Genomic DNA, 13,904 nt, shown 5'->3' with positions numbered 1-13,904 from the left:
CAAAAACTGCTCCTCTATGTCTTCTGTGGGTAAGGTTGGGTTGAAGTCAGTAAAGGCACAGTTAAAGGCTTTTAAGGCAACTGTGTTAGCTTTTTACCATTCATTTAGCAGGAACATGTTTTGTGGTCTTATGATAGTAGTTCTTTGGGTAATATTGCAAACACACATTTCTTAAGCAGAAGTGAAGAAAATGTTTCCATTTGAATCCATTGCCATTCACAGTCCTGCCCCGGACACCTGTGTGAAGTGAGGCCAAAAGTTAAGGTTATTATAAAGGCCAAAACCAGATGGAGGGACACAGGTTCTGTCTTAAAATGTCTTTGCCTCTCACTGAATATCTTAGGTCATTTGTTTTTATTTTAATTTATTTGGCTATTGTAATGCTATTGACTTACCTCATGTTTGTTAAATGCCAGTAATATGATCTGATTTCTTTCCAAAAATTTTTTGTTCCTCTTACAGATAATGAAAAGAATGTATACTCATAATATAGCTTCCAGCAACATAGACTATTATAATTTTGAGTAACATACAGTGGCTACCACAGCTTTTGCTAAGGTTTCTTTTATCTTAATAGTTCTACTTTGGCTATCATGTATAATGGAGTTATCATATCCTGAGCACTCTGAATAGGGTATAGGCTATAGTGTCTGGTTCTACAATGTTATAATTATCTTGTGTCAGTAATATAAATGACTTCTTTCTGATGGTTTTTGACCAGTGCATTCTTTAAATAAGTCCCTTCTTTTGTTTTTTAATCATTGCCCTCAGCATTGCTGAATCTGCAAAAAATGCACTTCTTTACCTAGGCTGACCAGGGGCTGGTATATCTGAATTATATTCAACAACCCTAAGGACAAGAATTTTGTCTGTAGGTTATAGAGGTATTCATATTGGAAGCTTCCCCTTTTATTCGTGTGACACAGAGTGATTTATACCTACTAGCTAGGATGTTTTATTGGATTTTTAGGCTGACCTTGTCATTTTTCAGTCAAATCATGTAACTTTTGAAAGTGAAAAAAGTACTATTAATAATTAGAGTGGGATATCAGGCAAAAATAAGCACTATACCAACACATCAAGATGTATCTTCATTGTAGTTATTAGGATTGCAAAACTTAATTGTAGTGAGGTATTTGGAGGGTGTTATTATGGTTTTCCTGGTGCCTAAAATTGTAGTGTTAAAAAGATGGCACATCTCTGAAATCTAAGAAATGAAGTGTTTATAGGACTAAACCAGTCCTTCCTTTGTGCCACTTCTGTTCCTAAATCTTACCTCTATTATTGAACTGGTCACAAATTGCAATTGCTGGTTTATGTCTCCATCTCCTTTGCTACATTCAAGCTAGGTAGGACCTGGGACTGGTGCATTTCTTGGGGCCTGGAAGGGAATCAATGTATATTTTTTTAAATTGAGGTCATATGAGTAAATCAAAAGAACAGAATAGCTTTAGGAACTTCCTTTTTTTAGTAGCATTAATAAAGACAGGATTATCTGTGGAAAAGATGATGTGTTACATGTAATGTTTTTATATACAATATAACACGATGTAGGATGCAAGTATATAACTGTGATTCATATGATAACTTGGTATATCTGGATTGAAGGAGCAACACAATACAATGGTTACGAGGGTCAACTCTGGAGAAAGTCTACTGGAGTCTGAATCTAGACTTTGCCACTTACTAACTGTGTGACCTTGGAAAAACTAGATTCTCAGTGCATCCATTTCTATCTGTAAAATGGGAAGGTAATAGTATGTACTTCTCTCATGGAGTTGTAAACATAAATGAGTTTTTGCCCATAAAAGGCTTAAAATAGTGCCCAATTATGTAAATGCTTAAGAGTTGGCTATTGCTTTGTTGTTATAATTATTATAACTCTTCTTATAATATAATAATAATGTATTATTAATACTATTAACATTAAAGAATGAACCTCACATGCACGCATCAATAGAGATACAGATGTAGATATTATACTCAGATATCCAGACTAACTGGGTACTGGGCAAGAATGATTTTTCATTCTTGTAATGAATGAAAACATGTTGCACTTAAATTAAATACTGATTTAAGGATGGGAATAAGACCAGGTAAACCAAATAATTCACATGGGAGAAGATAACTCATTAAAATTGAAATCTATAGGATTTACCCCAAATATTAAAGACTATGAAATGAGGGACATTTGTATGAAGGACATTTATAATCTCTTACCTTTACTTCCTATTTCCCTTTTCAACTTTCAAAGAATAGAAACGTATTTAAAATATTTCCACTTATATCTGTGAAAGTAGGAAATAAATTATCTTTTCTTTAACCTTTATTCCTTCCTTAGGTAGGACTCAGCACTTTTTCACTTGAACATGGGAATTTTATGGGCATAATGAAAATGACAATTGAATTTCCCAAAAATTTATGGATTAATTGGGAAGAGTCATTTGATGTATAGAAAACATGATACTAATATCATTTTTAGAATGTAGGTATAAACATGATTTAAATGTGTGATATTTTCATAAATGTTCCATACTAAAAATATTTTATAAATTGAACATTAAAAACCTCCTACATAAAACTATTAAAAGTAGATTATTGTTTATTTAAGTATTTACAAAGAGAATGTCTAACGTCTTATAGTGATTTTTAAGCACCACCTCTCTGCTGTTTGATATTATGTTTTATAGAGTGTGTCTTTAGGAAATTTTCAATCTGTTTCCACTCAGAACCAAATCAATACATGACATTGATGAATTCTACAATACAGTAAATGTGTATCTTACTTTACTTTAAGTCTTAAGAGACTAATTGCTGATGGTCTCAAGCTGTTATATGACATGATACTACATTTCTAGGCTATATACTGCTTTCCTTTAGACTCTGCTGCAAAAATATGCATATTTTGTGTTACCATTTTAATTTCATATCTAATATATAAAATGAGTGTCTTCAAGGAAAGGATAAATCTTTTACATGTTATATCCTCTGCATCACTACACATTGTATTAATAGACTATGTTCACTGCCATTACTGTTATTTGTTATATATATATACATATATACATATATATATATGTATATATGTATATATATATGTGTGTGTGTGAATGTGCCTGCATGTTTGTGTATTTGTGAATATATATATATATATATATACATACACACGCACACACACACACACATGTATACATATACTCTTTTATATGTTAATAAGGCAAATGTTTTCTTTTTAAAAAATCCAGTGACTATTTTTGCTGGTTGTGCTATTTACTTAACCCGAAAAGTTAACATGCAGAACAGGTGTGAAATATATATACATACACACACACACACACACACACACACACACATGTATACATATACTCTTTTATATGTTAATAAGGCAAATGTTTTCTTTTTAAAAAATCCAGTGACTATTTTTGCTGGTTGTGCTATTTACTTAACCCGAAAAGTTAACATGCAGAACAGGTGTGAAATTGAGAGATCAGCCACTTTCAAAGGGCATGGCAGCAGTTGAGAAGATTGAGTTTCTTACACTTTATACCTTGTGATGTTTGTTGGTTTTTAAGCTTCTGCACTACTTTATCTGAAAGCAGGTCTTGTTCTATCAATTTTCACATTAGTGAATTAAGGTATGCATTATCATTCTTTTAGTATACAATCTGTATATTATTTCCCATGAAGTAGAATGAAGGGAATGTTTCCTGCGCTAAGAAGAATTCATAAGTATAGAAAATCAATTTAATATTAAGAGAAACAGAAAGAAAGGATTGTTTCTCTCTTTACCACATCTCGAACCCATTGCATTACTCCATCTTGTTATTCTCTTTGCCCCTTTCTATGTGGTCTTTGGTAGTTTACTAAACCATCCTAACTTTGTTTTGGTTAAGTTTACTCATTTTAAAATCAGGCCTCAGAGTATTTTGTCTACATTTTAGGAATAGGATAGGAAGGAGACATCACTGTAATTGAATTTTATCCACAAGTACTGACAGAGGATTCCTACAAACTAGGCCTTGTGTGGTGATGAGAGGGAAGAAGAAACCATTGTCCCTGTCCTGAAAAAGCAGGCGGTCCAGTTAGGATAATTACTCAAATGCCCACTGCATGCAGGAAAATGAGTGTCAAAAGAGATCTGAAAACAAAGATATCCCACAAACTGAACTAGAATAGGGGCTTGAGGGGTACATAGAAAAAATGTGCAGAGTTAGATAGGAAGAGTAAAGATGCCTGAAAGAGCCCTAGACAGAGAGAGGGGTGTACATGAGCAGCCACAGAGGAACAGATGTGCATGGCATGTTCTAGGGACAATATGACTTTCTTGACTGACAGAGGACTTAAGGCAGAGAACAGTGGGAAATAAAACCTCGTCGTTCAGGTGGGGTGGTAAGGATGATGCACTAAAGCAAGACCAGTAACTTGATTAGGCATTGAATGTAATGTGCTGCAAAATCAGATTGTGGAGGCATCTCAGCCAAATAAAAATGAGTTCTCTATAATCCACTATTGATTTACCCATATCACTCTTTATTATCATGAATATAGAGAATTGGATATATTAGGGAAAAACTTAAGGAATTTTTCCTTAAATTTTCACATAATATATTGTTTCACGTTGAAAAATGAAGTGTGGCGCCTGGGTGTCTCAGTCAGTTGAATGTCCAACTCTTGATTTCAGCTCAGGTCTTGATCTCAGGGTCGTGAGTTCGAGCCCCCATGTTGGGCTCCATGCTGGGCGTGGAGCCTACTTAAGTTAAAAAAAAATGAAGGTAATATATATGCATTTAACAAATATAAAAATGACACAAAACAAAAATGCTGAACTTTTTAAAGACTTGTTTGTTTAATAAGTTTTTAGCATACTACAATGATGACATTTCATGAATGCATGATTGTTCAAAGCTAGGCTAGTGAAAATTTAATTTGCTGTTTAAAGAAATTTAGGATAAATTTATGGAGATTATTAGATTAATGACCAAATCTATTTTTAAAAGATGAAAAGTAGATTATGTTGCTATGATTTTATTACGAACTATTTCTGAAAATAGAAAAAGAATAGGCAACTTAATTTAATAGAATAAATAAAAGTAACTTTCTTAGCTGTTCTCTTCATACACGTGTACAACTGTAAAGACACTGGAAGAGCATGGCTTCCCATATTTCTTTCATACCTTGTTGTAGAATCAAGTTTGACCCTATTCATCAGTTCCACAAGAACTGGCTGAGACAGGATTCAGAGAACAAAAGATGGTGCTTGTTGCGTAGTTCAGTTTCTGTATTCACTCAGTAAAAATTTGAAAGAAAGGGTAGAGATCCTGGTAACAGGAATCAGTGGATGAACTGGCCCTGGGGATGACAGTCCTCCTGCCTGCGTCTTTACTAGTTCTCCTGCTAGTTTGTTGTTTTGCTTTGCGTGCTTTTTAAAAAATTTATATGCAAAAGTCAGCCTAGTACAAAAGGCAATAGCCCTGGTGATAGGAAATAACATTCATGACTGAAAAAAATTATCAAGAAAATGCCATAAATGTTATTTGGGATAAATAAAGTAGTTTATGTCCCCAAATTTGGTCTGGATATTTTTAAGTTTTCCATTTACCCAGCAGACTGTTTTAAGATAACACGTAAAAGATGATCCTGTTTCTCTCACAAAATGGTGACAATCACTATTTCATTAACAAAATATTAGAACTCAACAGGGAAGCATAACTGCATTAACCCAACATTCTCGAATGTTGCAAGGTGAGTCATTTCACTAATTCATTTCCTTTTATGTGGAAAATCTATTGGGATATCAATGACTTATACAGATGCGATTTTTTTTAAGATAGTTGATTTTACTACCTATACTTGCCAATTAATTTTCAGAATTTTGTTTCTAATAGTCGGAAGCCCAAAAAATAAAAGGTGATAGTTATTATATCACATTGCTTAGCGCTATAGGAGGCAGATGTGCAATGCAGTTCTCTTTGCTTATTTTCATGCCACACCCTCTTTTGGCCCTTAACCCATGTTTAGGGGGGACACAGTGGAGGCAGCTATACTTAAAAAGATTACCTTGTCATGATGATTCACAGTCGAATCTTTATTAACCAGGGGCTCCCAGTTCTTTCTGAGATCCATTTCTCTTGCTCACCATAATGCTGTGATCAAAATGGATTGCAAAAATCTACCTCTCCACCTAGCAGTAGTTTCCTAAGTTCTTATGACTTTATTTCAAATTCTTCATAAGAAATGTTTGAAAAGTCAATGAAATCACCAATTATTTCTTCACTGCATGCAGAGAGATACACAAATATTTTAAATTCTTTGAAACTTCTATTGTGATATTACAAATATGCAATGAGAAGGTTTAGTAAGTTAATGTTACCAAAAGTCAAGTAAAAGAGATAAAAAAGTTACGTTCTTTAATGTATAAGGGAACAATTATAGTTCGGGCACCTGTGTTAATAAAGTAATGTAGTGTTCTTTGCATTAATAAGATACGGCATATTGACCGAAACTCTTAAAGGTAGAATGCAAAAACCAAGCCATTAAGATCTGAAGAAATACTAACCTTAACTCTGCTGTAATTTAGACCTGTCAACAAAATTATCAGGATAGCAGTTTTAGAGATAATATTCTACATATGGCCTACAGTATTCCACTTGTATTTAATGAAAATGTGCTTTCTCAAGCAATCAAATATTTGCCCTAGGTTCTACTTCAGGATGTTTGTATTTGTTCAACTAAAAAGTTAAAGTCAAGCATTCAATTTCAATGGGACTTGAGACAAGCATACAATTAGGGATTTGGAAATAGTTGTGTACTTAATGAAAATTAGGGAAATCATTTACTACCACATGAAAGTCAGTTTAAATGCTTTGTTCTCATTTTTTATTCCCATAAATGCATGTTTCTTAGAAGTATGGGATGATATATGCAAGTTTTACTCATTGAATTTACTGTTACAGGTAAATAGATTATCTTTTCTCTCTGAAGATCATGTTACATGCTCTATGAAGGAAGTTCCTATGAAAAAGAAATCACCCAAATGGACTCCCTCAGTGTTACTCTCTTCCATATTCCTGGCCAAGTCAAAAGTATCAGACTACATACCTATGCCTCCTCCCTGAAAACTAGCCATTCAAGGTATCAAAGGAAGTACTGTGCCATAGACCAGAGCACAGGATTTTTGCATCTAACAGTCATTTAATAAATGGTTGTTGAAATCTTATATAGAAATTTTTGCATTCCCACTATGTGACCAAAATGATTAGTTCCATTCTTTCACATATTTGTTCCATTCTTTCACATATTTAGCCATAGATAATAATAGCAGCTAAAATCATGCTATACTGGGTATTCATTTTTCTCAGAGTAGATTTCCAGATCTACTTATTTGTCCACTAAAAACTTGAGTTACCATCTAACAACCTGATGGTTATATAACAATCACCAATGATTAGTTCGTCTCTGTATGCACCTTGGAAAATAATTTGTTGTCTTATAAAAAAAAAAGATTAAAAAATTTGAAGACAAAAAATACTACCAAGTAAAATAGTTCGTTTGGAAATATTTTTTTAATTATTATTATTATCATTTAATACTTGATGCTTTATAGGTACAAATTCATTCTGAAGCAATGCTTGTAGAACTTTTAAAATTTCAACTGAATAATTGACATTAAAATTGTTCAGCTGTGTTATATTTTCTCTTCTTATAAGAGAAAAACATTGCTTAAAGACAGGCCACCCACAAAATCTTGTAGATTGAAAGATCATCTCCCAATTGTTTCAGTCTTTGTCAGATTTGGCCTTAGGAGTGCTCTGACTTTGTAGGTATAAAGGAGGTAAAAGATATCTGTGTATATAGTATTATTCAAGCAAACAAGGTCTTTCTTTAATTTAAGTTTATGCATTTCAATATACATGGGTGTTGTTCTTAAAAATATGAAATCGAAATTGAAAGATTTGATCTATCAAAATGTGCTGATAAATGATACAGGGATAAATGCAAATTTCATGGTCAATACCAAAAGACCAAAAAAGAAAAAGTCTTCTGCCATTGTTCATGTTTTATCTATTTTTTAAAAAAACCATAGAAGGAAAAATACTCTAGGGGAAAAAAAAAATGAAGCTTTACTGCAGAAGAAATGAATGCAAGAAATGGCACTTTAAGTAGTGAAGAGACGTGAAGCATTGCAACTTCATAGCCTGCTAAGGAGCAACAGCTGTACCTAATTTCAACTTGACGTGCTTCAGATCTCATATTCATATAGGTATTTAATGATCCAAACATAATGGTCCTATATAGAATAATTACTTATATGAAGGAGCAAACTTCATACGCATTCCTTTTTAAATGATCCTTCAAGAGAAAAACTGCACTGGCTCTTTGAACAATGAATAGTCTCTTTCACCAATCCAAATGTTTGGGGCTAAAAAGCTTATCTTTTACGAGAAAATAATAATAGTGGTAAGGTTACTTCTTTTTGACAGGCTCTTTTTGTCTCCCCCCTTCCCAGGATAGCCAGTACAGTGAAAAAAGGTAGAATGCCAGGCCAATCATTAAGTCATACTGGTAGATGGTTACAAGAAATATCAGAAACAAAAGAACATACGGTACTTTAGAGTTGGTGTATTTCGAAAGCAGAGATTCGCTGCTTTCAGTTTGACCTTCCTGGGCAGGGAGACTAGCAGAAGCAGAGCTCTCGGATTCCTTGTCACCTGAAGAGCACAGTGATTGTCCAGAGGCTAATCCTTCATTTTCATGCCTTGCCTCTTCCACATTCTCTACAGCTTCACTGACAAAAATCATTGGCTGTAGAGATTTTTCCACACAGCGTTCTCCTTGTTGAAAAATCTGGCTTTTAAATCTTTCCCTGCTACTACCTGAGGTCTCTGTTCCTGAACTTTTGGAAACTTCTTCAGGTATAGACCCAAGGTGAGGGTGCTTTTCAATACCCTGGATTTCACTTGTTGGATTACAATTATATTCTGATTTAGTAGAAATAGATTGGAGAGTCATGGTAGTAATTATATTCTCTACAGCAATTGCCCGTTCATGAGATGGCACTGAGGTTTTAGCATGGTGATTGGAAACGTGAGAGCCATTCTGAGAAGCTCTGTTAGTGTCTGAGTTTAAAGCAGAGTGAATAACAGCATCTCTATCTGTTTTCTTTGGTAATTCTTGGACCTGTTTATGATCTCTATTTTCTGGAAATGTTTTTTTGTCTTTTGGTAACATTCCCAAATGTAAATCCAGTTCTGAGGCTGCTTTTTGATTGCCTGTAATGACCTGTAAGGATTCTTCTACAGATGTGCTATTTCCGATGCCATGTTTCTTCCTGTCATGTGTCTTCCCGGGATTGTACATAGATATGGTTTCTTCTTTCTCCATTTCATCTACATGTACATTACAAATACCTAAACGTGATTCCTTTTCAAAATCATTGTCATAGATTACACCTCCTGTATCTCGTTGACAAAGGGTATAATGTGAATCATCATTTCCCCCTTCATGTGGATCAAACGCTGTTTCCTTTACCTCGATGGGCCTGTCACTTCGTGCTGTCTCTTGAGGTAGCTTAGCAATTATTGCTTTTTCTCCAGCAGACATGCTTTCTAGAGCACTTTCTGATGTTGTCTTAATTATATAAGCTGTACCTGCTTCTGCTTTCTCAGTAACACCATGATCAGCTAGAGAAGACAGTTCACAGCTCACTGTTTCTTGGCAGGTAAACAATTCTTCCATAGGAGTAGCTTTCAAACTCCTTGTATTATCTCTTTTTCCCCACATGTCTTCACAATCTGCTTGTTCCTTGATCTGTTCTGTTCTATTTGTCTTACTCTCTCTTGCTTTTCTCCGACTTTCTAGAACATTCCAACTTTGTTTCTGTTGTGCATTCTTATTCTGATCGTCAGGATTGATCCAATCTGATTTTTCTTCTTCAACTTGGAAAAGGAAATCATTCCTCAAAACATTTCCACTTCTTGGTGAACAAACTTGACCAGGCATCCCTCCTAAAGTAGTGCCTTCGCTGGTCAAGAGATCACTCTCTGGAGTTGTTAATACAGCTTTTTCCCAATTTAGACTTATCTTTGGTGAATGAAACATATCTGCTGTGATTGCCTGGTCAGGAATTGTGGTATCTTTACTCAGCAGAACAGTTAGGTCTCTGTTGCTAGCTCCTGTCCCTTCCATACTGATTTCAGAGTGGCCCATCTTCCTTTCTTGGTCGTGTAAGATTGAATGAAAATTTTTGCTTTGTTTTACATTAACACCTAAATGTATTCTTCGCTCCTCCTCCTCAGTCTTACCATTGCCATAATCTTTCTTAGAAGATCCTTTTTCCATTGATTCTTCTGAATGGAAATCCAAGTGGAAATCTCTTCTTAAACATTCCCAATCCTTTATTGCAATTTTCTCAGGTCTTCCTTCATGTTTTTTAGTAAGATTGTCTGTGACTTGTTGATCTGAGGAGGGACAAGATATTTGCACTCTGCCTCTCCCTTCGGCTGGATTAGCATTATCATCCAGTACTTCTTTGCCACCAATACATAATTGCACTAATTCATCGCTACTAGTATCTCCCAATGGTGGCTTGATTTCTCCTATATCTGAAGTAATTTCCTCTGAAGGTTGTTGTCTACACTTATTTTCCGAGGAATATTTTTCATTGCAGTAAAAATCTCCCTTTAAGGAGCTTTCTGCTGATGAACTTGGAGACAAAGGCTTTTTAAACAAGTCAGGGTGTACTTCACCATGGATTTGCTTCTTCTCTAACCCCTCAGCCTTATTCAGAAAATTGACCGGATCTATTGCAAATGTATTCTTTTCATCTCTGGAAGCAGTACTTCTTATTAAACATTGATTTATCTTAAGGGATAAAAAACAAAACAAAACAAACAAAACAGATAATGATCAAATGATTTTAAATATACAAAATGAATTAGATAGGTTTCATTAGTGGGGCTAGCAATTAACTGGTAGATTTCCTTGATTCATTTCATCTGTGGATTTTGTATAAATTCTAAAAGCCGGATGTTTTGGGGGGATCCTTTTAGGCTATGGCTTGGGAATGAGATTAATAAGAAGAGGAACCAAAATTAATCACTCTCCTTCCCAGCTTCCAAATATCACATTGTATTATTCAACTATTCTTGCTTGTCATTGCACTTTCTCCTCACTTAGGATATACACATTGATAGCTCCATGCTAATCAATTAGAGAGCAGCTTCCTGGGTGCCCCTTGCTGCATTTATACTTGCTGTAGGTGCCCCTATTACAGTTTCTCTTATTAATATGTTTTCTGCAAAGCCTCTGCAAACTATTAATAGCAAAACGTCACTCAAAGAAAAGTGAGGGAGTTAATGTCTCTGCAAATTCTGTTTTAATGACCCTCTGCCAACTGGTACTCAAATGTATTTGAGCTCTTCAGTGATGCCAACTGTCAGGATTTAACAGTGAGATGCCTGTGTTTTTTTTTTTTCTCCTCATAACTGACATTTGCATGATCTCAATAATTATATGCAAATCTTACGTTTTCCCCTTCTTCTCACATAAGGCTCATGTTACTTGTCAACTGCACAGCTGTCTTGTAAGCCAATGCCTGTGGGTTCCACAGATTTGGTTGTATTTCCATCTATTATAGAGCTTCATTGTTTTATGCATTAACGTCAGCATGGAGCAAATTAGCATCTAAATTACAGCTCCCTGTTCATTTATTGGATGTACAATCTCAGTAACTTCTAAACAAACTTTTATATTTGAGCCTGCTCATTGTAATGAGGTGTATTGGTGAAGCATGTGATTTTTCAGGGCCCTTTCATTATATTCTGTGGTTTGAAAAAAAAATGGCGATGTTAACTTTCAGCTGGTGAGAATTCTCACAATGGGTGACAACTTTGTAGTTTCTTAAAGTTGGAGCAAAGTAAATTGCATACTTTAGTGATGCAGCTTCCATATCACTATAGAAAAGGTGGAAAATGTGGGGGAAGAGATGAGCTCTATTTCTTTTCTGTTTCAGCACTGACACTTGAAGAGGCAAATGTCATTTTAATCTTGGATGATTATGAATCCATGTATCCTAATGATATGAGCTCCAACCAAATACAGTAAAGGATAAATTGCATTATGTGACTCATTTACTCCCATTTCTTCCTTTGTGATAAAAATGCTATCTAAACCATCCCCCAAAAAATTCCAAATAGATTGAATGTCCACCAAGTGTGAAATTTATGATAACAAATTTAATATTAAATTGTACAGTATTGAATTTGTTTCCTGTTTAAAAAATATAGCACAGGCTATTTTCTCCTCATTTGGTAATTTAATACTTTCCAATGATATAGAACTGTGAGATTCTCACAAAGATGGAAGTAAGTTTTTAAAAAATGCTGCTAAATGCAGGAATCAGACTTGAAAAGCTGGACAGACTCTAACAATCATCTAGTTCAGCTCTCTCATTTTACAGACGAGTTTATGCTAAGTGTACACTTGTCACAAAGATTAGAAATGCACATCAGGATAGTGCTACCTCTTCTATAATTCCTACAAACTATTACTCAGAGCCGCTGGTAAAGAGATAAGAAATGAATGTCATTAATTTACCACTGCAGAGACCAGAAGCAACATACTGAAATCAAAGTGCCTTGTTGATCAAGCTAGAGATGCAAGGACAGAATAGGCTGTGCTTTCAGATTTGCAAATTATATTAGTTGAAGCTATTGAAAGGCAGGCATTGCAGCATCTTTGAAGCATAAATGGATTCATCGTCTGTAATACCGTGGCAACCAGAACACTTACCATCAACTCTAATTCTTTTTCATTACGTTCATCATGTTCCCTGTTTACATCTTTTACATTTTGATTACTGGTTTCCAAATCTTCCTTGTCCTCATGAGAACAAACAATTGTTGGGATATAGGTATCTGCAAAGTTAATACAATTGTAGCCATGTAAGATTGTTATCATCGTAGGATTTAACAAAAGACACAAATTTTGTTTAAAAATTCAATTGAAAACTCCAATAAAAAATATTACCTGTAATCTTTGAATTCTCAAAGTTATTCTCATCTGATGTTACTAATGATTCTTCTTTACTGTCAAATTTAAAACAAAATGTTATAAATGTTTTCTGAGACTATGTCTTCTAAGTATTTTTGTATGGGGAAAATTCAAATGAATAACAATCCCAGTAAATATTATATAACCTTTAATATTTTCTTGCATTACTTGGTATGCTTTTTAAATAAAATTGATCTCTTAGAATAAGTAAATTACTAGTAGTAGAAAAGTTTTTAAAGAATTTCCACAATGACGTATTTCTAAATAAGATTTGTTGCCTATATTTAAAACTTACATAACCAAAGTAAAGATATATGTAGATGTCGATTATTCCATCATTCATGAATTTAATCTTTGCAAGTGAGAACATTTTTCTCTTGGTTTACATGATAAAGTTTTATGAACTGACAGTCCATTTGTGGTCGTGGAAATTGCTTTTTAATGTTCCAATTATTAATTTTTTTGTGTTCCATTCTATTCAAAATTCTTTCAGTTGGGTAGATATACCATTAACTCTCTCTCTCCAGGAATGGCGAAAAAAAACAAACTTACTAAAAACTGAAAGGCAGCTAAATTTATACTCAGTTCAAAGGCTTTATATGTATATTGCCACAGGCACATTTTACAACCAACACTTCAGATTGCTCATATGAAAGCTTGTATTTTCTTTCTTTAAAATGAGTTGGGTTATACTTCCTTTATGATAATTTTCTGCATAGTGATTAAGGAAGATAAATATATTTTTCTTTCAAATGTACTCTATTTGTAGGTGTATTTGTGGAATTATTAGAATTTAGATTTGTCCATGACACTCAGCAAGAAAAATGCTAGTGAAAAAGCTCACTTTGTGTATA

The 13,904-nt window shown here is 34.1% G+C and overlaps 1 protein-coding gene and 1 long non-coding RNA gene across 8 annotated transcripts in view; one reads left to right on the top strand and one right to left on the bottom strand.

Moving 5' to 3' along the window:
• Window positions 1-13,904, top strand: part of LOC123789046 (uncharacterized) — a 170,692-nt gene that overhangs the window by 96,036 nt on the left and 60,752 nt on the right. The gene's annotated exons all lie outside the window — the stretch shown is intronic.
• Window positions 4,510-13,904, bottom strand: part of PPP1R3A (protein phosphatase 1 regulatory subunit 3A) — a 40,732-nt gene continuing 31,337 nt past the window's right edge. Inside the window, exons 2-6 of one of the 7 annotated variants that reach the window (XM_045792809.2) lie at window positions 13,027-13,085; window positions 12,790-12,914; window positions 8,603-10,860; window positions 6,557-6,579; window positions 4,510-4,750 (exon numbers count right to left, since the gene is read on the bottom strand). In XM_045792809.2, coding sequence (XP_045648765.2) covers window positions 6,558-6,579; window positions 8,603-10,860; window positions 12,790-12,914; window positions 13,027-13,085 — 2,464 coding nt within the window. In that variant the 3' untranslated portion in view covers window positions 4,510-4,750; window position 6,557. Of the gene's footprint in view, window positions 4,751-4,822; window positions 10,861-12,789; window positions 12,915-13,026; window positions 13,086-13,904 lie in introns of those variants that run through there. The other 6 variants (XM_045792810.2, XR_015723901.1, XR_015723900.1 and 3 more) reach the window with 6 other exon arrangements.

Source organism: Ursus americanus, chromosome 3 (assembly GCF_024610735.1).
Source record: "Ursus americanus isolate L20-20 chromosome 3, mUrsAme1.1.p, whole genome shotgun sequence".
Lineage (NCBI taxonomy): Eukaryota > Metazoa > Chordata > Mammalia > Carnivora > Ursidae > Ursus > Ursus americanus.
This window is presented reverse-complemented; position numbering and strand designations above follow the sequence as displayed.